At 37.9% G+C, this 26,708-nt stretch overlaps 1 protein-coding gene across 1 annotated transcript in view; it reads right to left on the bottom strand.

Moving 5' to 3' along the window:
- Positions 1-26,708, bottom strand: part of VAV3 (vav guanine nucleotide exchange factor 3) — a 149,122-nt gene that overhangs the window by 43,027 nt on the left and 79,387 nt on the right. Inside the window, exons 16-19 of the mRNA XM_053984649.1 lie at positions 20,368-20,469; positions 19,127-19,227; positions 10,849-10,871; positions 7,848-7,893 (exon numbers count right to left, since the gene is read on the bottom strand). Coding sequence (XP_053840624.1) covers positions 7,848-7,893; positions 10,849-10,871; positions 19,127-19,227; positions 20,368-20,469 — 272 coding nt within the window. The remainder of the gene's footprint in view (positions 1-7,847; positions 7,894-10,848; positions 10,872-19,126; positions 19,228-20,367; positions 20,470-26,708) is intronic.

Raw genomic sequence — 26,708 nt, 5'->3', positions numbered from 1 at the left:
AACAGGGTGGTCAGACATACAGAAGAGCTTCAGTATCAACAGAATTAAGCAGATAAAACCGCTTCAGGTTAGAGGACACGTGACTGAAAGGGATATGACAGGCAACTCATGAGTGGCATAATAGTGACCAGGGAAAAAGGACTCATTATTTCCTTATTTATTAATCTTTTTCTTGATCCAAAAACACACAGGTGTCAAAGTAATAGGTAGCAAGTTAAAAGCAAACAAAAAATGTGCTTTATTCACACAACTAATTATGAGAGTGACAGTTAAAGGATGTTGTGAAGATTTTAGACTGGTTTTAAAGGTGCTAATGAAAATACATGGAAGGATGAAATACATGGAAGGAAAATTAAGAACTAAGAAACGAATAAACAGGGTAAGGCGGGAAGTATCACAGCACCTTACCCCAAATTCTATCCTTCAGCATGCATTTAATTGGCTGCTGTTGGAGGGATCCTGAGCTAGCTTGGCCTGCAGCCCAGCTCAGCCTCATTGTTCCCTTCTCTGGCAATCTCAAAGTGGTGAGCAGATTAAAAACTCTCCTGAAAAGCAGCATCAGTTTCTCAGGCTCTTGCCTCTGGCCTCTTCTACCAAGCTTTAAAACCTTCCTCAGGCAAAAGGCAGAGGGAGTTCTGGGAGCTTCTCTTGTGTGAATTTTCAGCAGTCTTTTTTCTCCCATGGGATGGCTGCTTTCAATTTTACACTGTTTCCCAAATTCTTTGTGTGAGAATTACTTTGAAGTAGTGATCAAATACTGATTTAGTTAAATGAGTGAGCCACAAAAAAAGAAACCATATGCTTTAGAGTACTGTTAAAATTCAGTTACTTTTGACTATTTTTAATCATTCATTGCCTTATTATCTTTGTTTTGCCTTCTGAGAATTACAGCACCCTGAAAATTAAAATCAGATATGAAAATAGATGGGTAAATGCAATATTCTTCTTGAAGATGAATAAGAGATTTGTAAGTCCCAAAAAACTTTACCAAATATCAAGCAATTCACTTCCACTTGCCAAGGTAAGTAAAGGCAAATTTGGGCCATATAGCTGCTGGCACAGGTCTCTTTCCTTTTTTAAATAGTGTTGGCATTACTTTTGTGTGTTTAAAATACAAAACAGTTTATTTTTTGTTTTTTTGATCATACTTGTATGCCCATTTTGTCCATCTCTACTTGACCTTTTCCTTTTTTCTTCCTGACAACTTCCTTGCAGTTATCTCTAAATAGTGATGTTTTGCTTAAATAGTTGATGCTGAGTGTTTTTATGCAGAAAAAAAGATACTGAAAGATTTTTAGTCCACCTCAGCTTAAAAATTATGTTAGTGTATGGCTAAGTATGTATTGAACACCATTATTTCTCTAAGACAAAAATAAAATGTTAATTCCTTAAGATATAGAGACAGTCCCAAAAACACATCCAATAAGACAAAAGAGTTTAAATCACTCAACTAAAAACTAATCTTGCAATCCAACCAGACAAGGATGAAAGAGTTTGACAAAATAAATACATTTCACCCTTTGGCATCTGGGTCTTCTGATGTTTAATTAAAAGAAAAGGCTAAAGGCTATGTTCTTCTCTGAATGTTAGCTCACTGCTGAGATGCCAAGGGGACAGGCACCTTTCAAATATCTCTCCCCAACAGGAATGTAAAAATAATTTTAAAATAAAACAACCCAAATAAAAATCATTAAACTGCATTTGAAATGCTTCATTGGAAGACAAAACTCTGCTTCACCTTCCAGAAATGCATTAGTGGAAAATTTCTTGCTGCAAAACATTAGACATGTCTTTTCTTGTAACACAACAAAGATGAATTCATTATTTTGTGAAGCACTGTAGAGGAAAGGAAAAAAAAAAAAAAAAAAGACGGAGATCTTGAATGTAATACATATTTTTTAATAAATATGTGAGATAAATTAATTTGATCTCACAAATTAGGCTACACAATTCAGTGTATCTCTGAATTCACAGCCATTGAGTCCCAGCTGAGAGAACCTGTCCCATGACATGGGACCACAAAGAAATTCACTGACTGGTCTCAAACACCAACCCCCATCCCAGCCACTTGATGCAAAACATGCTCAAACATGTCTATCAATACCAAGAGATTGTCAGGTTAGAGCTGCAAAGTCCCTCAGAGAACTCCAAGCAAGTGGAGTTCTTACTCTGTGTTCAGTAAGCAGCAGCACATCTCTCCTGCCAAGCAGTGTTCTCCTTGCAGCAAGCGTGCTCCCAGCCACCCCGTTAAACCCATTCTGACCTGCAATTCCTCTGCTCCACAAAGATTCCTAGAGACATGTATTGGATGCATGTTAGAGCACCTTGAACGAAGTGCTTAGATGCTGTGTAGAAAAGGAAGAAGCATCCATAGCTGAATAAAACCCAGGCAAAAGTTAAACATGTGTCACACATATGTAAAATCGAACCTTGTTTTTGGTTCTGTAGCTTGCATAAAACATTAGTGTGCAGAGAAGTCCTAAGTGACTCAGTAAATCTAAAGCTCCACAAACATTATAAAAGACATCAAACTTGTCAAACAACTACTTCTTCACTAGAGAAAGTTTCATGAAACATTTCTCTTTGCTCCAGTATTCCTCCTGGCTTTCCTCAATTTAATTTACAGTTGCCCTCATTTTGTCCAGCCATTAAAACACATCACGTTCCATGCTAACAGTATCTACAGCTGGAAAGAATGCTCCATGTATATATTCTAGTTCTTGAGGGATTGCTATTCACTTCTACATTTTATTTACAGGAAATATAATTAAGTAACAGTATTAAATGTCTATGAAAAATACCTCTCAATGTATTTCTTGACTCCATACACAGGGATTCCTTTACCAAAGCAAAAAGACGCTACGTGGTCTAATTCATCCGGATGAAGACAATCCTAATAACGAGATACTATCAATGACATCAGTCAACTCCTCATGAAATAGAGGGGACTTATTTAATGCCTTTTTTTTTTTTTTTTTTTTTTGGTAGACCTTTTTCTGTGACTTAAAACCAAGATAAATTCTTGTTTTCAACACTGATACTGACAGCCAGTTAGTTAATACTGGGCCACCAAAACCACAGCCAGAATCCCAGGTAGCTGCTGCCACTGTTGAAGTGAAGAAATAAATTCCTGAATGGCTGTTTTCAGCACGGGGCTTCACACTGCAGAAGGTTATCTTTTCTCATCCATGAAATTGGGTATTCTCTATGCTGGGCTGAATGAGAAAGACAACAGTCAATCAGGACTACTGAGGATGCGCCTGGATACCTCAATGCAACAAGAAAATGAGTGACACGCTTCAGATCCTTAGTTAAAGGGTAGCTTTATCTATAACAACTGCATACTTGGCAAAGAATTATCTGCTGGTTGGGATATCCCAGCATTTGAGTTTGAGCCAGATTTTGCTTTTGGCTGGGCATACACTTGGAGTGGCACTGAAATGGAAATCAGAGTTAGACTTGCATATCATAGAGCACACTGAGTAAGAATTTGTGGAAATATCTCACAGTCTAACATGCTTCATTCTTAACTGAAGAGAAAATTTAACCTGCCAATATGACACTACTCCTAATTTTTACTCCAAAAACAGGATGCAAACACTACCACACTACACAAAGCCCTGAATATTGATTCACTGCTTACTGATCACACATATATAACAATGACACAACCTAGTTAAAAGATTCCAAAATCCAACTTGAACAAAATATGAAGCACAAAGTAGCTATTTCCCACTAAAGCTAATGAAATAAACATATCTCCAGTATTGTACTTCTCCCTACACAGATTGTTGTTGTTCTTTGTTAAATGCATATACTTCAGGCCATAAACCCAGTGACTCTCTTCAGATCCCAAGGGGTTTTTAATCACCTGTGTAAAACCAATATTTGAGGATTCACAAAGCAAGTATGGACCAGACACCAACCAGAAATACAAATCTCTCTTTTTAAAATTATTATTTGAACTTTGAACTCCTGGGTTGAAAAATACATTTTCACAAGCTATTGCACTGTGTACATGACTTGCTAGTATGGTTTCCCTCCATCCCAAAAATGTTTGGGATATTTTACTACAACATTTTACTTTCTGTGATGGGAAAAATATTGGTTCTGGCCCTCGGTTCAGAACTGAGGTTTTCTAATCTTTAATCCTTGCTTATAAAGAAATCAGCTATTTAAGAAGTCAGAACATGCTCAGCGGTGATCTTTCACAGATCAGATTTTGAGTTTAATCTACAATGAATCTTGACTATAAGGCTTCAAGTATTCTATTTTTACCAAGTTTATCCTTCTGATATGAAATATACTTTCACACTTCTGGAGATTAAAATTCCAATGTTTATATTAGCAGAAGTGTTTAGGGTAAAACCAGTTTCAAAAACACTAAGCTGTGAATCTATCACATTTAGACTCTTCATACTGAAAAAAAAAAAAAGACAGCAAACACACACTATACTATTTAAATAGCTGAGAAATACAGTAATTTTTACTCATGTTAAAATAAATACAAAATTATTTCCATTAAAAACATTGGTCAGACTGTATCATCCTTCTCAAGAATTCACACAATAAGAATTTGTGCTTATGAATATACACATGAATGCTTCATTTGTCATTTAAGCCAATGGTGCATTTTTCCATGCTTAAACATATTCCCTACATGAGAATGAAATGTCATATAATTATCATTTCACATGCCTATTCCATGCAAAAACTGACATCAGTCTGATCACTTCTCAAACGTATTTAAGCAGAATCAGGTTGTTCTACAGTCATATGCAAGCTGTAGACCAAATTTTTCCTGGATTTATTGCTGCAGGTGTATTCACCGGTTCATTTCATCGACGGCTTTTATGATCTCCTGCTTAATCCAAAAAAAGGTTACTTAAAACCTGTCCCACTAAAGCTTAGTAGATGAAGTAATTGAGGAGTAGATGAAGTAATAAAAACTCTGTAACTGGATTGCAGGCTGAAGGCCTAGTACACATCATAAAGACAAAGCCCTATTTAGTAGGATTTCCAGTCTTCTCTTCACCTGTACAGTTTCTGCACACTGTTCTTTCTGTACACATGTTTTTCTCATGACTGCTTTCGTTTCATGGGAATTTCTCTGACTCATCATCCATTAATCATTTTTTCTTCTACCCTTCTTTCTTACCCAGCACAAAGCAAATCTCGAGGAAGAAACTGTCACTGTCAAAACTTTTAACCCAACTTCAAATGAAAAAGCCATAAACTAACTTATTGCCTTTAGGGTACTTCAGCTAAATAGGTTCCTTCATCAATGAGCTTTGCCAGCAGGAAACAAGATATTTCAATCCAGTATCCTCCCATTGTTTTGTTTAGACCATCCTTCAACTTGCACTACTTCTCATCAAATTTAAATGATTCTGGGCTAAGCTGTGGCAGCAAAAGTTGGATTTGACTTTAAGCATAAGAAGAGAAGCACCAAATGCATTAACTTGACCGTGCTATTCATCATTCTTTACCAAAATAGCCAAGGCACACATAACAGAACAATCTCGACAAGTTACAACCCAAAATATTTGCATTTACTGGTGATATCAAACTCCATCAATATTTAGTCACTGCAGGTGCTGGTTATTGATTCATAGCAAGTGTCAGCTCCCTAACCCAGCACCCATGCTTCAGCACCATCACAGCACTGGCTGCAGCAGCAGCAGCCAACCAAACCTTCTAAAGACAAAGCAGTCTGGCAGTCAATCTTCTGAGCACCTCTCTCAGCAAAAAGAGCATCCTGGTGCTCAGAACTGTACATGTCAATCAATGCTCTTGGGAAGCTCTGAGGCTCAATGCAGCAATGCAGACCTGACGTGACTGATCTCTTCCAAGCACTGCCCTCTGGATAGCATCTGTCTCTCAAGGCAATGTGCAATCTGACGAACAGTAGTACTTAGATTATGCAAAATAGATGCCAGGAGTTTACCAAAGACTTTAAAAAGTTATACCCACCAAGTTATGGGAGGACACAGAATGCCTATCCTGACAAAATGCAAAACAGAAATCTCATTTCATTTAAAAACTGTCAGTATATGGTATATGTACAGAGCACATTAGTATGTAATATGTTTCTCATTATTATTTATTTTAAACCTTTAAAATGACAGAAGCAATTCTGTAAGAAGTCTTCTAGAGCCATGTCTCTAAGAAAGGGACTTAAAGTTCATGCAGACGTTAATCATTTCTTTTGGCTTTCAAAAATATTATGAGGACCAAGAAGTCCACATCATAACAAGATTATCCCAACAACTCAAAGAACTAATGTTCTGTGTAGGTAAATGGACAGGGCAAGAGGCAAGCAGAACTGTATTTTAGGTATTGGCTACATGCAATTTTGAAAGACCTACTTAATTCAACTGGTTTTGGTGATTTCAATGGTACTTAGTCTTCAATAAAAACTACTTTTAAAGTATCCTTGTATATAAAGATCCTGCAAATACTTCCATCATACTTCAATAGCAAGTAAAATCACCAGCATACTCAAAAGGTTCTCAAAGCTAAATTACTTGACTTTTTTGACTCTGAGACAGCTGTTTTAAAACATACTGAACATATAAGGACTATTCTGCAAGCACACAATTACACTTCACTGCAGCATGCACTAATGAATGGAAAGAACTCAAGTCTTGTTAGCAAACACTTGGAAGAAATCATCCCCTTCTGCATTATTTAATTCCTACCCTTGATGTTTTCCCCTTTGACTGTATTAATTTTCAGAGTTACAGGGTGCTCATTTTTTTCTTTTATGGCTGCAGTCGTCACAACACACAGAACAATTTCTAGAATCATGAAGCAGGTTTATTTTGCTAGAGGGAACAAAGTGACAATACGTGTTCCAAAACATGTCAAAGGTACGTGAGTAAGAAAGGTGTGGTCTGCTTCAGCTAGTTACAACATTTAGCCTTTCCAAGCCAAGGCAGCTGCAATGCTAGTGGCACAACCAGCATTCCTACTTTTTGAAAAGTGCTTAGCTCTGCCAGGCTATAATGTGGTGTACAGAATTGCCATCCTGTTTAATGTTTAACTCCAACTTTTCTCAGATGTCCACATCTAGAAATATTTAATAATCCACAGCTTACTTTTATTCCAAATAATATCTGCGTAACAAATCTCCAGTAATTAAACTATACAAGAAACATAAAGGACAGAAATGTAATTACTGACACTAAAAATATCACACAGTTACACTGAAAAACATTGAATATTTTATACAGATACATAATGGGTCTCCAGAGGAAATGTTCGCCCACTTGAGTACACAACCTATAACCAAGCATTTAATTTTCTTAAGGGCTGCTGCTGCCATGATTCCACAGAAGTATCTACTATAAACTAACAGGAAAAATAAAATCACTTTGAAATTCAATATAAAACTGCAATTGGTTTATGCCTTTCAGAAAAGCAACTCATACAGTTAAGCACTGAGCACCACTACAGTTAAGAGCTGAGAATACCCACAACTTGAAGACTTAGAACCTGAACCTTATAAGCAACTGTTGCTCTTCATCCCTTAGTTATTTCATGTAAAACTACAGAGTACAGTAGGGTGGGTCATATTAACTGAAAGCCCAGAGGCATTTTGTAGTTCAAACAGAACCAAGAGCTCTACTTAAAGAAAAAACATGAGAAAAAAAATTAAGAGTTCAACCAGCTGACCTTATCTTTAAAATCACAAACAGAGCAATCGCTTTAGACCTTCATGACTTCAGCAGTCAAGTTCTAGCATTGTGTGCAGGGCAATAGCATTCACAATGCAGCTTAACAAAGCAAGTCACAGCTTCTTACTATTTTTTAATGTTGAAGTATTAAAAAGTCATGACACAAACCTGGGTCCACATGTCTAGAGCTTCTTCTAATTCCATTTGTTCGTTTCTGCAGAGCAAAAATAAGAATCAAGGATATGAATAAACATGTTTTCATGGAGGCCCACTGCAATCCTTTCATTACCACAATCTACTAGGCAAAGCTTGTTTTCTTATTTCCCCCAACCACCAACACAATTATCTTTATCTCGTAGAAAGATCACACTTTGAAAAATATTCTTAGTAATGTTGATGGCTTTTTCATATATCCCATTTTTTCTGACACTAGGCTGAAAGAGTCTGAGTCCATAGAAGGTTTATTCATACATCAACATTTTTTGATACTGAGAACAAATTATTTTTTAATCATTTTTGAATAGGATATGGGGAAAACATGCAGTCTGGCATTATCTGCCCCAGATAACATCCACCAACACAAAACTCAAAGCCACTTGCATTACTTTAATACAATAGAAACTTCCACTATTTCTACTTTAAACTGAAGCTAACTACAATTCCCTATGGAATGCTTAATTTCCTTATTTTCTGGGCAAATATTTAAATATATTTAGCAACTTGTCTGTCTCTGAAACATTGGAGGAACCAGAGTTGTGTGAAATCAGAATCTCTCTGACAAGACTCAGATTATTTCCATTTATTTTCTATATTTTACACACTAAAACACTATGGATCCCTGGAAATTTCAATGTGCAATAAAGCATATCTGCAAACTACTCATCCGCTTTTGCAAACTTGTTTTATCTGCTAACTTGCATGATGATTCATGCATTTATTTATTTTTTAATCAAACCAAGCAGAGAAAGGCATGTTGCATAACAAAGGGAACAATTAGTTTGCTCTGATTTACTCGCCGTTGATATAAACTGATGCAGGACACACACCAAGGCAAGCCAGAAAGCAGTAACCTGAGGCATAACCCAATTACCAAGCCCTGTAGCAGGCAAGTAAAATCAAAAGCTTGGTTTAAAAATAGCTGTCAAACTCTCAAGTCCTTGGACATATTCTCTCTGTACCCCACAAGTCTAATTAAATAAAGGATACAAGTTTTGCTTTATCTGTACCGGAGAGAATAAAAATTTAAAGCTGATGCCACAATGAAGATAATAGTACTGGATAAAAGCAAAATGCTCAATTATATCCTATATTGTTTTTTATAGATAGAAGCCGTGTTACTGATCCAGATTGATGCAGATTGGTGAGGAACCACAGATTTGCACAAGAAAGGGAAAGGGGCAGGACTTGGGAAAGTACAAAGGGAGACAGAAATGCTTAATTCAAATAAAAATAAGAGGGACAGTGACAACTCAAGTCATATACACCAATGGACCGGCTGGAAAATGGTTTTAAGGAAATAGTTCTTGAGCTGTATGAAAACAAGCTCAAGACCCCTAAACATATTAAATTACCAGTAGATTCTTTACTGGTGTAAAACCTAAATCCATGTTTTCCAAAATGACAGTTCCTCATCCATGCTTAAGTTTTCTTCTGCACCGAGAGAATTAAAGCAGGCACTTAAATATGAGTCTTGGTAAAAATTAATGTAATCCTGTTGTTTTGGATCAACTCAATAGGCAATAGCAAATCAACAGCTCCAGAAAGGAGGCCTTAATTTTCCTAACAAGAAAAAACTATACCTATTTTTTCATCCAGACACAGTATGGTCACCACAGTTAGCTTTAGGAAGCCTGGCAACCTTGTGCACTAAACCCAGTAGATGATCTGCTCACAACTATCCAGCCGTGCCTGCCAGCTGCAGGACTGGAAAGGCATCAGGCAAATGGACCACACTGTGATTCCCAAAGTTTAGAGTGCCCTTACTCAGCACATCTGTCAAGGCAGAGACATGACAGACTGGGCAGCACCTGGTCAGAGGCATGGCTGAGGATGCAGTGAGGAAAGCAGGGGGGAGCTGGGCACAGGCAGGGCCAGGGGCTGGGCACAGGCAGCACACCCCTCTCCTCTGCCACCACACGATTCCCCTGCAGGATCCCAGGAGCAGGAGCTCACCTGGGGCCCACATGCCAGGAGCTCAGCAGAGGGTGCAGAGCTGCCCTCACCCAGCCCCACTGCTGCCTGGGGTTACAGTGACACCCAAACAGCTCAAACATCAGAGAGCACAGCCATGGCAGCCCTGCACACAGCTACCCCTGCACCAGCCATGTCAGCAATAACATCCTCCCATTACTCCTATCAGCAACAGCATCAAACACAGCCATGCTATGGAGAGCAGCAACATTTATACTCACATGTTGCTCATAACTGGCATGTCATTTAAGCAATTACTATAAACTTCTGATCTAAAATACATGCTAGAAACTATTATGCTCTAGGTCTGAAGTGCTGCCTCTCTTTTGTCAAGACGAGACAGACAAAACCCAGCTGCTGTGCCCTCCTGTACAACAGTGAAGAGATCTCAGGAGATGGCCAAAAAAATCACCAGGGTGGCCTGCAGCCTTCATAGGCTGACAGCAAGCTACACTATGTGCATCACAGCAGCTTCTCTGTTCAGGTCCCATTCTAACATTCTCTCCAGATTACATAAACTCCATAACACAGGACACCTCTGCAAACATAGTCTTTTCACATGAAGAGGCATACACTGCCCTGCCAATCCTTCATCACCCCACAGTTCTCTGGCATAGTAGAGAAAAGAAAAATACTTTTAACTCTACAGCCAGATTTTGTCTAGGAACAGTAAGGATCTAACCACCAATTGTGAAGCAATGTATGTTTTCTTACCTGTAGCTTAAAAAGCATCTCCACCCCTTTCAATGCTCTCAGCACTGTCATTTTGCTGCAAGTTTAATTTGCATTTGGAGCAGAAAATTCGTATTTAATCATGAATGCCTTGTTGCTTGGACAACTTTTCCAGCACTCTAAATAAATCTGTTTGCAAACCCAGAAGAAAAACATACCTTCTCCATCAGCATGTACACAGAGTAAAAAGGAGCTCTTATGTCACCAACAAAACAAACATCACATGCAAAAGAAAACAAATTCTTACCTCATGTTTCACGTTTCCATGTTCTGAAACATAAGTAAAAATTGGCATTATTGTTGATTGCAAATTGTGCACCTTTTACAGAGCAATCTCAGCCTGCGTGCTGTAACAGAAAACCCTGCTGCCTCCTTTTGCCACCTGATCTGTGCAGCCGCCCAGAGCCCGGGCGCGCCGGGTGCTGTTGTGCAAACGCCGCCGCGCTCCCGGCGCTCATTGGCCCCGCCGGGCTGCGCCCATGGCCAGGCTGGCTCCGGCTGCAGGGCACCTGCACGCTCCAGCAGCGGCACGGCAGGCTGGGACACCACACCTGACAAACCCTGAGAGCCCTGCAAAAATGCTGCAGAAATACTGGCTCGTTGGGAACTCAAAGCTACAGTTCATTGCAAGTCGAGTTCACACCTTTTTTTTTTCCCTCTGTCTTTTCACAGCATGACAAGGTGTATCAAGGTTAAACGTGTACCTTTAGCTTCAAAGTGTTCTATGTTTCATGTTCAATTCACCATTACATTAGTATACCAGAGACTGGCACCACTACTGCTTTATTTGCTTTTACTATTAATTTTATGGCACTACTTAAAAATTAGGGAAAAAATCCTGTGGGACATCAGAAAGACTGAATAAAGCCAGTAACACTTCAGCGCATACACACCACCATACATCACAAAAGGCACAAAAGAAGATCTCTTTTCTACGTGTCCTTTGAACATCTGATCTGATAGCAGGTATTTGAGTGCACTGTAGATTTTGGGTCGGTGCCTTACCAAAGCACACACAGCTGTATTTGCCTGTGTCTGCCTCTGGCAGTACACACGCTGCTGAGGCCCAGCACAAGCTGCACATGCCTGGTCTCTGTGCACTTCAGGACACTGGAAAACTTTTACTGTGCTGACTTCTGAACAGGAAGGCATACCCACAGTAAAACAAATAATAAACTTTAACTTTTGTTCCACAAAGAAAGGTTCCATCAGGCAGTGGAGTGTGGGAAAGCAGAAGGCCTGGCGTGCCAGGGCCGAGCCCGCGGCTGCGCGCTGGGCGGGCGGGCACAGCCCCGCAGCGCTGGCACCGCTGCGCTCACGTACGCCCGCGGTGCCGCGCCAGCACAGCCACGGAGAGCGCTGCTGGGACTGCCACCTTTCCACAAGGATTTGTTTGCATTTCTAGAGTCAGCAAAGAGAAGAAACATAAGCCTGCCCAAAGGAAGAGATGCAGGTAGTCTGTTGAGGTTTTCTAAGCAGCCTGAGGGAATTGGTTGCCCAAGTGTTGCTGAAATTCAATAAAATTTTGTATTTTACTATCTGATATGCCCTTCATAATTTTTGCCAAAATCTGAATAAAATCTCTTTTGAATGTTTGATCTCAGCATGATGAGTGACTTAGTGAAGTTATATAGGTAAGTACTTGCAAAAGAGGCCAAAATTTCTAATCCAGACTTAGGGGTTTTCTTTCTTTTCTATATTCTAAAGACTTACATTTATTTCAGCAGGTCATTTATCAAAAAGTTGAAATGGAAATGTTGTTCTGTCCTCCAATAGGAATGAATGAATCTGATCTTCAAACATTGCTGTTGAATACTATTTTTACCTCTAGAAAATATCTCAAATCCAACTCGATGAATGAGTTCCATCTGGTGATCACAGCATCCCAGAGGTTTTTATAATAAATAATTAGGAAATGCAGTGATTAACTTTCAATAACTGAATAAATGGGTTCAATAAATCACTACATAAGATAACAAATACTCCTGATCATTCATGTAAAATAGATTTCATTAAAAGGGAAGGGAGGGATTTGGATTAAAATGAAAACCAATACTGATGGACCAAAAGGCCATTTGTGGCTTCACTGTTAACACTTCAGGAATAGAAAACAATGTCCAGCATCTGTATTTCCACCTAAAAGGCTATTCAAAAAAATAGAACTTGTTATTTCATTACAGTTTAAAGATGACTGTAATTCAGAATACTCTGTATTGAAATATTTGTATCATGTCCTCATGAAAGACCTGTTTTCCAAACATTACACAAGTACATGATCAAGAAAACCTTTATTTCTATTTTTAGGGGTGAAAAAAAAAGTAGTGCCTAAGGATATCTACCAGCAGATATTTTACACACAACAACTTTAATTCAAGTTTCTGCTCAGTACCAGAGTGCCAATGAAATCATCAAGTGAGTCCTCAGTTCTGTCAGCCACTTAATTAATGCCATAGTTCAGCACAGTTTTGGGGTTTTTCTTGTTTATTAACTGAGGCCACATTACCACTGGGTCACATTTTGATAATTATATTTTACTACAGAAGCAAGAGGAGCAGCAGCTGGTCTCAGTAAGTGAGGGAACAGAGCTCAGAAAATGGGAGTAAGCGCTCTTCAGGGATGCAACAGAGCAGCTGGATCTACATGCTAACTAAATGGAGTGTAAATAAAAAGTATATGAAATAATATATACTCACCTTTCTATTTTAAAACAAAACTCAAAATATTTAAAATGCAGGAACTACGAACTAAGTCCCTTGGAAGGAACTGTGGGACTAGGTGTTCCTTTCCAGTCAGTTAGCCAGTCATTACTCAATCAGAACAAAATTAGAAATGTGACCCAGATGTACCACACTGCAGGACCCTAAAAAATATCAAGCACCCTAACTGGTTTTTGTTCAGGTTGAGCAAGAATCATTAGTTAAGCAATACAGCTCAACCTCTGTTGCAGTTTTTAAAAAAGTGGTAAACTCCAATGAACTTCGTGAGATTTGAGCATTTACTTGTCAATTCAGTTGACACTAGAGGTTTGGAGGAGAGCCAGCAACTTTGCAACTATTGATTAAGTCAGCAAAAACGTAAACAGTGAAAGCTGCTGGTTTCTTTTGAGATGTCAAGAGCACAGGCTTTTCATGAATAATCTCTAACATGCTGTAGCAAGCAATTAGGACATGAACAGCATGGACTGTATCATTGGGCATGCACGTTACTGTATGAGAGCAATTCTAAACTTAACCCATTCATACGCCAACATTGTCTTTTAGTTCATTTCAAGATGAAGAAACTTTTCCACTGAAAGAAATATAGAACTTTCTCAAATGATATTATTCAAATGAGAAAGAAATTGTGAATAAATTAAGATTTATTATAAAAATGACCAGCTAATATTTTTCTAATCTATTTAAGACCTGATGAGACACGCCTTTAACATTCCCTGGGAAAAGCAATATAAAGAAGAAAATTCTGTGGGTTTGGCACTATATTTAAAATATTCAAAACACTTTCAGATTCTAGAATCATTGGAGGTTTCTCTAATTGAAATATTCAATAGTCAGTAGAACCAGCAAGCATTTGCCTGAGAATACTTAATTCAACATAATTTGATGGACTTGGAAAAATTCCAGTCGAGAAATAAAAATTAATTGTTAATTCTGCTGGTTTAGACTAGGAAACAGACTGGAGTTCTTCAGTATGTTCTGGGCAGAGTGACACTGTTCTATCAATCCTATGAAGCTTCAGAAGAAATTGCAAGGGACACAGAACAGACTGTACAATAGAAGTGGGAACAATAAAGGGATACAGCTTCCCCCTTGGACTACTAAAGGTGTGTCTTACTCATTCTTGCTTACCCAAGGCCCCAGTCTTAAGCATTCCCAGGCACAAACCCTTCCAGCCAGTGGGAGAGCATCACCAGATGAGTGAAATTGCTCTGTGCCATGAAATAAGACACAGGAATGCAGTTGAAAAGCCAGAAGATGTAACAAGGGTGAGGAGGTGCCCTCACAGCCAGCAGAGAAAAGAACACCGTGTATGTCTTTATAAATGGCCAGTGACAGAAATATGTCGAGCCATTTTCTAATCCTTGTGTTTAAGGATTTCATACAGTCTGTTTAAGACTCAAAGGAGTTCATCACAACATTAGCAAGGGTTCCAAATCACATAAAAATTAATTGATAGGGAAGAAGAGTAAAATATATGAAAATGTAGAGGGCTATTTGAGGATGTACAGGACAGCATTTTAGGGGGAAAAAAAACCTGTTAAATCAATAATGAAAGAAACAAGCACAGGAGACTTCAACCAGCACTGCTAATTTAAAGCAGCAAGGGCAGGAACAGCAACCAAGAAAACCCTAGAGCTAAATGCAAACATTTTGTTCTATTTATTAATTCAACTGATTAACTCTGCATCTTTTATCACTAAAATTTCTACAATCTGCTGAACTGGCCTTCTTTGAAGCAAAACATCTGAAGAACTGGCATATGTTTGTGTATAAGGCATAGCATGAGAACACAGCAATTTATCTTCAGATTTTGTCAATGTTTCTCTCATAAGTGTATCATCTAAATCTGACACTTAATAATTTTGTCATTCAAAAGGTTTCATCTATCTTTGGATGTGTGCCTTTTGAATTTTCACAAAGTGTGACTTGGAATGAAATTTTAAAAGATTTAATCCACTCAGGAAAGTTCTAAGCATCATTTCAGAAAGGCTGGCAAAAACATCTGCTCATGGTCTATAAAGAAAACAGAATCTTAAACTTTACAAAACCAGAAAATGCTGAGGAAAATTCAAATGCCTTTGAGAAACCTAATGGCATATTCCCACTGCAGTGCTTTGAACTTTGATCACCTTTTTTCAAATAAGCCTCTAGAAGTACAAGAGGTCTACAGAATAGGAATGAAAATTATTTGAAACATAGAAAAAATTACACTTACAAAAAGATAACTAAAAAATTGAAACTGTTCCATTTGGAGAATATACTATTAAGGAGTAAAAATAATTTATCATAGAGAAGTAGTCAGTCAAGACTTCTCACAAAAGCCCAAAGTCACATGTTCACAGAGAACTCACTGTTCTAACACTCTAACACTGAATTGCAGTGGGATATTTCCAAATAGGGAAATGCAAAAGCATTATCAAGATGCAAAAACTCTTCAAACACCAAAAATGAAAGGAAGGAAGTTTAACAGGCTCAAGCACGGAGCATCATTCCTGGACACTGTCTACCACACAGGGGATTTGCACTTTGCCAAGTGATGTATCTGGAATGGCACTGGCAGAATGACAGAACACCAGATTAAACAGAAAATACATATATCTACACATATATAGACATATATTCCATGTCTGTAGCTATAATTAATACCACATGACTGGAGAACAGTAATGTCCAGTTTCCCAAAAGGATGATTCAGTTTCATGTACATTTTACCTTGTGAAAAAGGCTGTAATAGTCCCCTAGCAAAAAATGTGGGGAGAAAAAAACCAAACCAACCCAGCAAACATAGCAATACAATAAATGTCCCAGGCATTTTGCTGTTGTGCAAGCCTTTGCTCATTTCCCACAGGAGCAGCAAATGACACTGCTAAAAAAATATTATATTTATCATAAATTAATTTCTCTAAATATTTCAAAGGAAAGTATTGAAAATGAAAACCATGCTAGATTGTTGTACCTACAGAGCATACTTCTTCCACAAAGAGCAGTGAAGATGTTGAATTTTATATTATATCTTTATGTCTGCATGCCTTTAATAACATTTCATAGCTTTGCAGGCATGAAAGATAATTTATGGGAGACCTCATTTCTCTGTATAGCTCTGGAACAGTTAAAGGACAGCTCCAAAAAAAAAAATTCAAGTTTCATTAATCAATATTTTAGAGTGTTTTAATTGTTTCATCCCTTTCAGGCCCACACAGGGAAGCAAGTACTTCTAAAGCTCCTCCTTAAACCTTTCCTTGGACTGTGCACATTATGAATGGCCAGCACTGCTCAATCAACGCTTCTTTCTTTAAAAAGGCAAATAAAGAGTAAAAGAGGAAAGCAGTAGAGAAAAACCTGAGAATTTCCTTTCCTAACTCATTGGCCAAAGTGCCTTTACCAGGTGGAGGGATGACACATTTCCAGCTAGGTAAGCAAAATCCCTTGTCCTTTCCATGCCCATTGTTGGATAAAGCAAGGGGAAGTCAGGCAAGAGCTGCAGTGTAGAGTTGGATTTTGCAGTCATGATCACAGAGCAGACTGTTAAGGAGACACAGCTCAGCACCTCCTGTCCTTCTGCCTCAGGAGCAGGTAGGAGATACACAACTCTGCCTTGTATGAGAGCTGCAGCAATCAGAGTCTTTGCATAGAATTAAAAACAGACTGAGTAGAGAAAGTGAAGTTTGAAGAGAGGACAAAGGACTGAATACCTGGATGTAACCAAAACATGTAACACAAAGGATCTTAGCAACCCAGTTGCTTGCAATTTCATTACAGTATAATTCTACAAATATCAGGAAGATGATTCTGCTTCCTTGAATTTTTAAAATTATAATTTATTCCTCTTCAAAAGAAGGAGGAATGTGATTTGTTGTTACTGTTATTTTGCTCTCTCTTGAAGCCTACAGCATTGCTTAAGTATGCAGGAAAATTAAAAGAAATCAGACCTTTTGTTATCTAGGCATTTATGGTCATTCTTACTGATGCATGTTGCACCATATGTGTCCACAGATATTTACAGAGGAACAGAAAGACAAGCTCCTGCCTCCTGGGGTGCCAGCTATCCAATTAAAATAAAAACTACAGAAGTAATTAAAAGAAAAGGAGCAAGAGAAAAAAAAAATAGAAGTAGGGGTGGTTTGTACCACAGAAGACAGTTCTTTTGGAAAGAACAATATGTGTTTGTTTTTTCCATTCTGTTAATTTCAAGTAATTGCTTTAAAACATTCATTTTTTAAGATAATTTTAAATATTTATTTTCCTTAGAATATCTGCAGGAGGTTCTGTGAAAAGTCTGTGTTCCAAAAAGGGGTTCAGTCACAAATACTGTGATTGCTTGTATGGTTTCTAGATCTACAAAAGATTATTTGTAAAGAGTTCAGACTTGAAGGATAGCATGGAAGATTTCCAACACAGAAAAGCAGCTGAGAAAAAAAAGTTTACTGACTGCAGCAAAAGTCAGTGCCTGCCATCCTGTTGATTTCATGGAAGACTGGGGACAGGTAATTAGCACAGAGAGCCAAAAGCCAAGTAGAAATCAGAAGTAATGCACATAGGGGCAAAGACAAAAACAAGCTTGTGCAATGTTGAAAGGAACAACAAGCCAGAGTCAAAATTTGGAAACAGCAGCTTAGTAAAGAGCAGCACATGAAGTCATCACGTAATTCAAAAGTGGGAGAGAGAATATCTCTGCAACAGCATGCTACAAAGATTGTAGATACTAATGTCAAAAAGAAAATAACCCAAGGGAAGAGGTTGAAGTAGCTTATGTGAAATATGTGAGACATGAGAAACTTCACAAATGATTATAAAATAATTCTGAAAAGGAATGCAAAGATTTTAAAGATGTGAGAATGATACATGACTAGAAACTTCCCAAACACATAAAACTCCACTTTGCAGAAATCATTATGTGCTCCCAATGGCTTTTCTTTTTTAAACACAACAGCAATTCAAAATAATCTCTAGAAAAAAGTACATTTGAGAAGCTGGACAGAGGGAAGAGTCAGAAATGGCACCAGGATTATATGACTGTGGCAATAGTGTAACAAACTCGCTGCCACCAACGGAGTAGGTACAGGGAGGGGAAGGGTGGCCAGTGATGGGGGCTAACACTGAGCCAGTGGGAGATCCAGAAGATGTCAGAAAGAGATTTACAGGTATAATACTGAGCAGAATGGGAAGATGACAAATTTTTGGAGTTATTTGTGGGAGGCCAAATGGTAGTTGAAATCAAAAGATTCCTTAAGGTCCCAAAGAGCAGAACAACGGGGGAAGTTGAAGTGACAGTGGCCAGAGAAGAAATTCACAGAGCAATTGATTAAAAGAAGAAGAAGAAAAAAAAAATAGTTCTTATGTGTGGGAAGTAGAGAGCCATCAATCACCTTTTTGTGAATATTGTGAGTGGACAGAAACCATGGAAACCAAAGAGATGAAAGAGGAAGCTGAGGCAACACAAACAGCTTTAGGAACTGAGAGGAAAATACGAAAATTGACATAAAGGGAGAAGCACAAGGATGATAGATGAAGTGCTGTACTGTAGGGGTTATATATAAGCAGTCCACAACTGAAACAAGAGCAATTCCTTGTTGTATACGACATTGAGGAAGAAATTTGGTTTGACCTGTAACACTTCTCTCCTGCTTTGGAACAGCAATAAAAATCCCAATGAATCCTAAATGCAATTCTAATTGTGCTTATAAACGGTAGCTTCACAAGTATACATGTTACAATAAACACAAATTAGAGGTAAATTAAACCTTAATTATATCTAGAAAGTTTTATGTCCTAATTAAAAATGGTATTCTAACAATTAAAATGACTCACCGCTTAAATTAGCCCTGCCACAATTGTCTAGTCTTCCTAAACATTCTTTGTGTGCTCCAGCTCCACACTTAGAACATAAATAGCCTTGATAAAATGTTCCCCTGTAAAATAAAATTAGGTAGTGATACATTAGAGGTGACAAATTCCACACATAAAGGACATAAGAAACATGGCAGAAGGTATTAGAAGTCATTTGTTGTTCTGCATAATGATAGTCCTTAAAGGCTTGAGAAAAAGTGACAACTGACAAACAAGCAGCTCATCTACTTTCTGTCACTACCAGCCATTTAAAAATCACAACCAGACAGTTCTTTCAGACTACTAGTAGAATAATAGCCTCCATTTCAATGTAATCCAAAGCTACTTCGGAACAGTACACTTGAAATTGTACCATAATGCATCTATCCTACTACAGTTCTACACTTCACTTCATCTCAGTGGGAATTTGCCTATGCAGTATGAAGAACAGGATCCAGTTCAAGAGAGTCGTAAGCTTGAATGTATATTTAAGCATTAAGTAGCTTTTAGCTGTATGGCAAATATTCTTGACTTTAAATTTGTTCCGTTTTTAAAAAACATATATCATGGACACTTCAGGTAATATTTGGAGCTGCTACTCCCTCTAAATGTCTCTGTACCACAGGGTGGCACTTGGGAATACCCAGCTGGTAGCCCCTGGAGAACCCAGGCAGCATCCTGGGGGCTGTATCCTGAATGCACAACAGCTGCTCCTCAGCAGCAGCACTTGGTGCAGACCCAGTTAACTCAAGTCACTGCTCCAAAGTCAGGAATTAGCCCTCCTGACTTTTAAGTTTAGAAGGTCTGCACCACTGTTGATAGTCACTTAGACCGTATTGCATTGAGGGGAAAAAACTAAAAAAAAAAATCTCTGAAAATACAGGTCAGTCTGACTAGTCAGGTAAAGCATTGCTAGAGGAAGAAAAAATGTATGTCAAGGAGGAACATACCTGAAGTTCATTTATTCCATGCCTGTACTTAACTACCCACACTCAAATACCCTTGCTAAAATGCTGTGCCATCATTTTTCAGAATATCAACAATGTGCAACATAGAATCATAGAAGGCTTTGGGTTGGAAGGGACTTCAAAAATTATCCAAACTCTCTGCCACGGATAGGGGCACCTTCCACTAGACTGGGATGATGTTCAAAGCCCCATCCAGCCTGACCTTACAGGGGCAGGAAGGGGGGAGACCACCATCCAAAAAAGCCTTTACAATACCTCAGAAGCATCTGACAGACTTTGCAAGATGTCACTCGACTGAAGGTGTGCATTTTGAACTCATGAAAGCTTGTGTCTGCATAGTCTGGCCGGATGTTTGACCTAAAAACAAAATTTGAAAATTTGCATTAAATAAAATCTAGAACATGAGGCAACATCCACAGCAGGAAATCTTAATCCACAAACAACTAGTTTTATTTAGACTTGAATGTTTTTCACTGACAACAACCAGAAGTATGGACTTTACCAACCACCTTGAAAAGAAATCTGGATTATGGTATTATGCAGACTTCCTAAATATACACTATAACTACCTTAGCTGTCACAATAAACAGAAAATTAAACATCTGGTTTTTATTCTAGTTTGAGTAACTAGGATCATTCTCAACAATATTTTAGTATGTCAATGCACAAGGAAAAGCAACTCACAGCCTGAGGAGCACCATATTTGAAAACATTAGCAGCAAATTTAAGACAGTTAGGTCATACCTATGCAGCAAGATACTGGACAACCTGAGTGCTTTCAAACCAACTAGAAAATATTCACCAGGATTTGGTTAGCCTTGTGTTGCACAGTGCCCACAGCTGTAGATGCATACAGTAAATTAAACAAAATAAAAGATCACTATTCACACTGCCAAGATACCAACAGACTACTAGCAGACTTATTTCCAAAGATCAGATTTATGTACAAAGCACTGGTCCACTACTGTACCTGTGGTTTGTTTACCTCCCCTACTGATCCCTTTTAAAAGCAGGAGTATAATTTACATGTAAACCATCCATCATTTGTTGTACCAGTGACTATTCTCAGATTTAAATTTTATTAAGTAATCTATTCAATTTTTTCTGTCATCTGTCCCATTTCTGAGACTGAATGGAAGAACAGACATTTTCAATTAATTTCTTTTTTCTTTTTTTTAATTCAATAATATCCCCAAAGTAGCTTAACACTGTCAAAATCAGTAATGCTGAAATGCTAGGTGCATAACGTAATATTAATCTAGACTGTATCAGACAAGAAAAAAAAAATATAGTAAGGATTAATGAATTTGTTACTATTATTTATATTAGAATGTTTAGGACTCCATACATTTCTGGTATTTTTTTGTCAAAAACATAGTAAGGCATGATGCATAGGAATTAAAATAGGAAAAAATAATGAGGGCAGGAATGCAAGAAACTACAGTACTCAAAGGAGAAACCAGAAGCTTTTTCCAACATAGAAAATTACATATTTTTCCAGTAAAGTTGGAGATACTTCTAAGTTTTATTCTTATGTATTATAAATAACTTCCAGACTAAAACACAGACCAGCCACAAACTGCAATGAAACACACATAACCATGCAAGCATCACTCCCTCCTGGATGGCATTAAAGGCTTACAAAATACCATTCAAAGAATCTGTTTAACTACCCAGTGTCAGAAAGGTCCATCTTCAAATCCACCTGCTGAAAATGAACATGCTGAAAATGAAACTGTACTCAAAGAGCAAAAGGAATTTTGCTTCTGTTCCTGAGAACAACCTTACAATCAGTACTGTTTTAACTACCTCACTTGTGTCTCTCTTTCTGCTCTAATATGCAAGACATCAATTCCACAACTCCTGCTAACTGAAGCAGGTGTGCATACTACCCCATCCACAGCAGGAAGGTACAGTAGCAGGATAAAATTAATCTCATAAAGTAAAGAACTTTTTAAACCAGGAGAAAAAGAATTATTATTTTTTGGCTCTTAACTAGGTACAGCCTGTATTTCACGTGTCTGCCAGAGGGCTGCCAAAACTTTTTAGGCTACACTCCAAGCAATCCTGAAAAATCCCTAGAATAAGTTGCAGTACTTCACTCCCAACAAAAGCTCATTTTTATTGACCATTTGGTTCAGACCAGGACATCTTGCAAAACTGTGTTCAAAGTATAAGCCAAAAGTGCAAGACTCATGAGACTGAAAGCATATCAAATTAAACCTAACAACCTGACCATCTTTCAAGAACAAACCAAAAAAAATTACATTCATTTATTACAACAGAATCAATCTTCAAAAATAATAAGTGGATCAAAAGAAAAAAACATTATAACTTCCTATAGACAGTAGTTTAACACATGGATGTGACTACACAACTTTCTTCCATATGTAAAAATTCTCTTTCATTCTTCTCTCAGGCTATCTTCCACAAAGATTGAAGTGTGTGAACTCCTCCTATTAACAGAACAAAGATGATACACTGTATTCATTCTTTGTTATATTAAAAGCAATATTTGAAAAGAACAGTACAAAGTAAGAAATTGTATGCTTACTCTGGAGACAGAGTGCTGTAAAGTGAAGCACAGTATGGAAAGATAATTAGTGATACAACAAAACCCAGAAAAATAAAATCAATGTGTGCTGTCTACTGCAAATGTAGAATAAGGAAAGCTCTGTAGAAGAACATTTAGTGCAGTGCTACTGTGGGCAGGAAAACTCTTGCACATTCTGCTACCAGATCAGTAATGCTGCATTATGGCAAATCCAGTTCTGCAGTCCCATCACATCAGACAAGGCTGAGATGATGCACTACAGCAGCATGCATGGAGCAGCAAGCCTTTAAATGTAAAGTCGGGAACTTAATGAATCTAGGGGTTTGGTATTTCCGTTTTCAATATATTTCTTTTCCAAAATCAAATAACATAAAAATAACCCAACTTGATTAATATGTGAAAGTACTATTTCCCTCTTTAGAAGAAGGATTTCTTGTTGGAGACCAAAAAAAAAAAAAAAAAAGAAACCTAGATGTAATTGTTAGCAAAACTCAAATGTATTGAAGCAATCAAAAATATTTATTTTGGGTCATACACTGGGTTCCTTCACTATCACAGTGGGACAGCCAAGCTCTCCTGCAGAGTCCTCAGTCCCTCCTACCACAACCACTGCTATTATGAGGTGCCCCAGGCAGCAACATATTTTTCTATTTCTGCTGCCAAACAATCTTGATGAGTGGCCAGAGCAGGAAGTCACTCATACACCAGAAATACTTAATCTGAAGTAAATAGTGACACAGAATATGTTCCTTGTTTTATTGTAAAACTCTTCTTTTTTTTTTTTTGTACTAGCAACAGCAATGTGGGGAGGGAAAAGTAGTTTCCCTTTGTCTCTTCTACTTTCTCTCCAGGCTGTTTTAACTTCCCCACTCCAGCAGAGACAAAATGTCAATGTGAATCTCTTATTCGGACAATTTTTCCAATTCTCTCCTCAACTCAGCACCAGAGGTTTTATAAGGGACAACCACAAGTGTCCTTTCTTGCACAGTGCTGGAACCCCATAACCAGATTTACTCCAGTCACTACTGCAATGTCCTTGGGCTGCCCCTGAGCCTTCTGAGCAAAGCTTTCTCTTTCCAATTTAATTCCAGAATATTAGTCCCACTGGGACCAATTCACTGCTACACCACCAAGCCAGAGACCTGCAGATGCGTATCTCACATGCTTCTGTCACTTGGACATGCAATTCTTGTCTCTGCACGAGCCATGGGAGCTGCAGTTCCAGGGGCAGAATGACCATCTTCTTCAGGCAATCCTCTATCTCTGAGCAGTCCCTTTGTCATTAAAGTTTTGAAAGTTCATTGCAGAAAAGAGTTACCCAGGTATCTCATTCAATTGCCCTTCATATCATCAGCCTTTGGAGCACTCCTTGTGCATATGAAATATTCCCCTTCTAAAAATATTCTCTCCACATTTGCAGTGCCATTTCTTTCTACTGACTTGTTCTTTCCAAAAGAGTAAATTGATCATAGGCCAATCTCATCCCACCCACATAATGCAACACCTTCATAAATGGTGCCAGGAAGTGTCACGTTATCAACCGGCCCCCACAAGCTTCTGCAGACAAAATCCATTCCTGTAATCATCTTTGTCTAGATTAATGGCACAGTTGACCACAGAGTAATGAGATAGCCCAAAATTGTCTTGTCAGACAAGACATCTAGGTGCTTATTCCTATGCCTGTAGAATAAGGAATAAATTCTCTTGACTATCCTGCCTCAAAATACCAAAAAATAATTGTTCATATGAAAAAACAAAACAGTTTAAATTACAATTTTCTCACACTAGCAGCTGGGATAACATTTCAAAGACTTAAAACTCATGCTTAACCCTCAAAACAAACATGTGACAATCAAAAGACAAATACTTAAGTCAGAAAAAAAGAACCTTGGCAATCTTGACATATCCAATTCTGTAAGTCCTATGCCCCATTTTACAAATCTGAACTTCGATTATCTTTGATCTAAAGTGTTGCCAAGGTGTATATGCAATGAAGTGTACATCATTAGTATCAAGCAACTTAGATAAGATTTCTTACTGTAATTTCCTTACTTAATCAAAATCATATTCTCATGAGAAGACATTTAAATCAGAATGCGTCTGAAGAGCAGTAGAATACCACATGCATTTGGCTCTTTTATAGCAACAATTTAGGATTTTATCAGCATTCTTACATTCATGTTTGTTTCCTACAAAGAAAACTATACAGAGTACCTTCCACAATAGGTTGGAATAAACAAATAAATTACATCATCTTCAAGGGGGGTAGGCACAAATATACTTTCTTTTACTGTCAGTTAAACTTCCTCTACAAAGGTAGGGCTTACAAAATAAAATGCACCAGGAAAACTACTGAACATTCAGCCACAAAACTCAATATTTTCTACAAAATATGTAAATACTACAGATGTTTCTCAAGAGAATAAATAAATGGCTGAGAGACAGCTTACTATATAGCCCCTTCCTCCTATTTTTCCCAGGTGGAAAATAAATATATTAAAATCCCATTAATCCCATTAAGTCTTCATTTCCAGAAAGGACATATTTCTTAATCTAGTCAAAATGCAAAAAAGTCTTATAGTCTTATTTTATAATTTTTTTCATATTGAGTATATCTTTCCTTGAATGTTTAGCAATTGAGATATTTCAGTATTAGCCTTGGAGACCAAGAACTATTGTCTCACATTTGTCTTGCATGGACATACTATTGAAAGCTTACTGGCTGCCAAATCTAACAAATATAATCAGGGGATAAAATGAAGTATTACATTTGTTAGATTAATTACATCCTTACAGCAAGTTTAAATATTAAATAGGAAATTAATAAAATGAAAACTACAAGGCCTTTACTGAAAAAGAGTGCACAAAAGAGAAAAAGTGGCTTTATGAAAATCAAAGAGTAGAAGCAAATAGAAGGTGAAGCCTTTGGCTCCTGGTTAGGAATGTCAATCTTGTAGCACAAAACAAGCAACAAGAAGTAATGAGAAGCTATTCAGCAGCAGAGAGCACTGCAGATCTACCATCTTATGGCTTCACCTCCAGCAAGGAGTTAAAGGAAGGAGAATTCAGAAGTGAGCACAAGGGAAAATAGTTATTTTTTTAATTACAAATCTATTTACCATTGCATTTAATGCTACCAATTAGAAACTGTAGTTTAAATAACCTGCAAGGTCCAATGCTGTCCTCCTCTAGTGACCAGTTCTCTCTTTCTCGCTGTAGTTTGAGGGCCATTTCTTTTAATTGCTTCCCTGGCAGCTCTTCAGTACCAGCTTGACTTCAGCAATTAAGACCTTTACAGATTCCCCCCCTCCCTGGGTCTAGGCCACTGAAAAGGTGTTGCTTAAACCCATTAATGTTGAAAAATTGCTGCTCTGGAGTACTTAATTAAAAACTCAACTTCTCTCTCCCAAACTTCAAGTATTTTTAAATTAAATTTGTTTTTCTTCTTAAACTGGAAGGGAAACTGTATTACAGGAGAGAAAACAATCCTCTGGAAAAGTTTGATATTCCTCAGATATATGCATATGAGAAGCACATCCATGCTTAATCACAACATGCAGAGGAAAACAAGGAATGAACATTTCACACAAAGAGAAATGCAAAAGTAACTGTTTGCAAACAGATCAAGAAAGTTCCTTTCAAAAGTGAATTGGCTGCAAAACAAGAAGGTATCAGCAAGAGAAGGTGCTGATCCAGATAACCTTGGGTAGATCACTGCTGTTAAATACAGAGCAAGCAAAGGCCTTGTAAACATTGACTGAATCAAGCCATTCTTAGAGGACTGATGATAAACCTCTCAGGCATCACTTAGGCCCAGAGAAGTTCCTCCAGTCTGCCACAGCTCAGTGGCACTGGCATCTTGGAGAGCAGAGAAACCTTTTCTTTCCCAGCAGCAATCCCACAGCAGTTTTCTGAGTAATATGAAACAGCAACAATTTTTTGGGTTGGAAACAGGCTGTGGAGCAGCCATGGGCTCTGCATAACAGTACAGTGAGACAGCTGCCCACCCTTTGGGGATGGCAGTTCTCCCCAAAAGGGAAAA

This window comes from Vidua macroura, chromosome 9, assembly GCF_024509145.1.
Source record: "Vidua macroura isolate BioBank_ID:100142 chromosome 9, ASM2450914v1, whole genome shotgun sequence".
NCBI lineage: Eukaryota > Metazoa > Chordata > Aves > Passeriformes > Viduidae > Vidua > Vidua macroura.
This window is presented reverse-complemented; position numbering and strand designations above follow the sequence as displayed.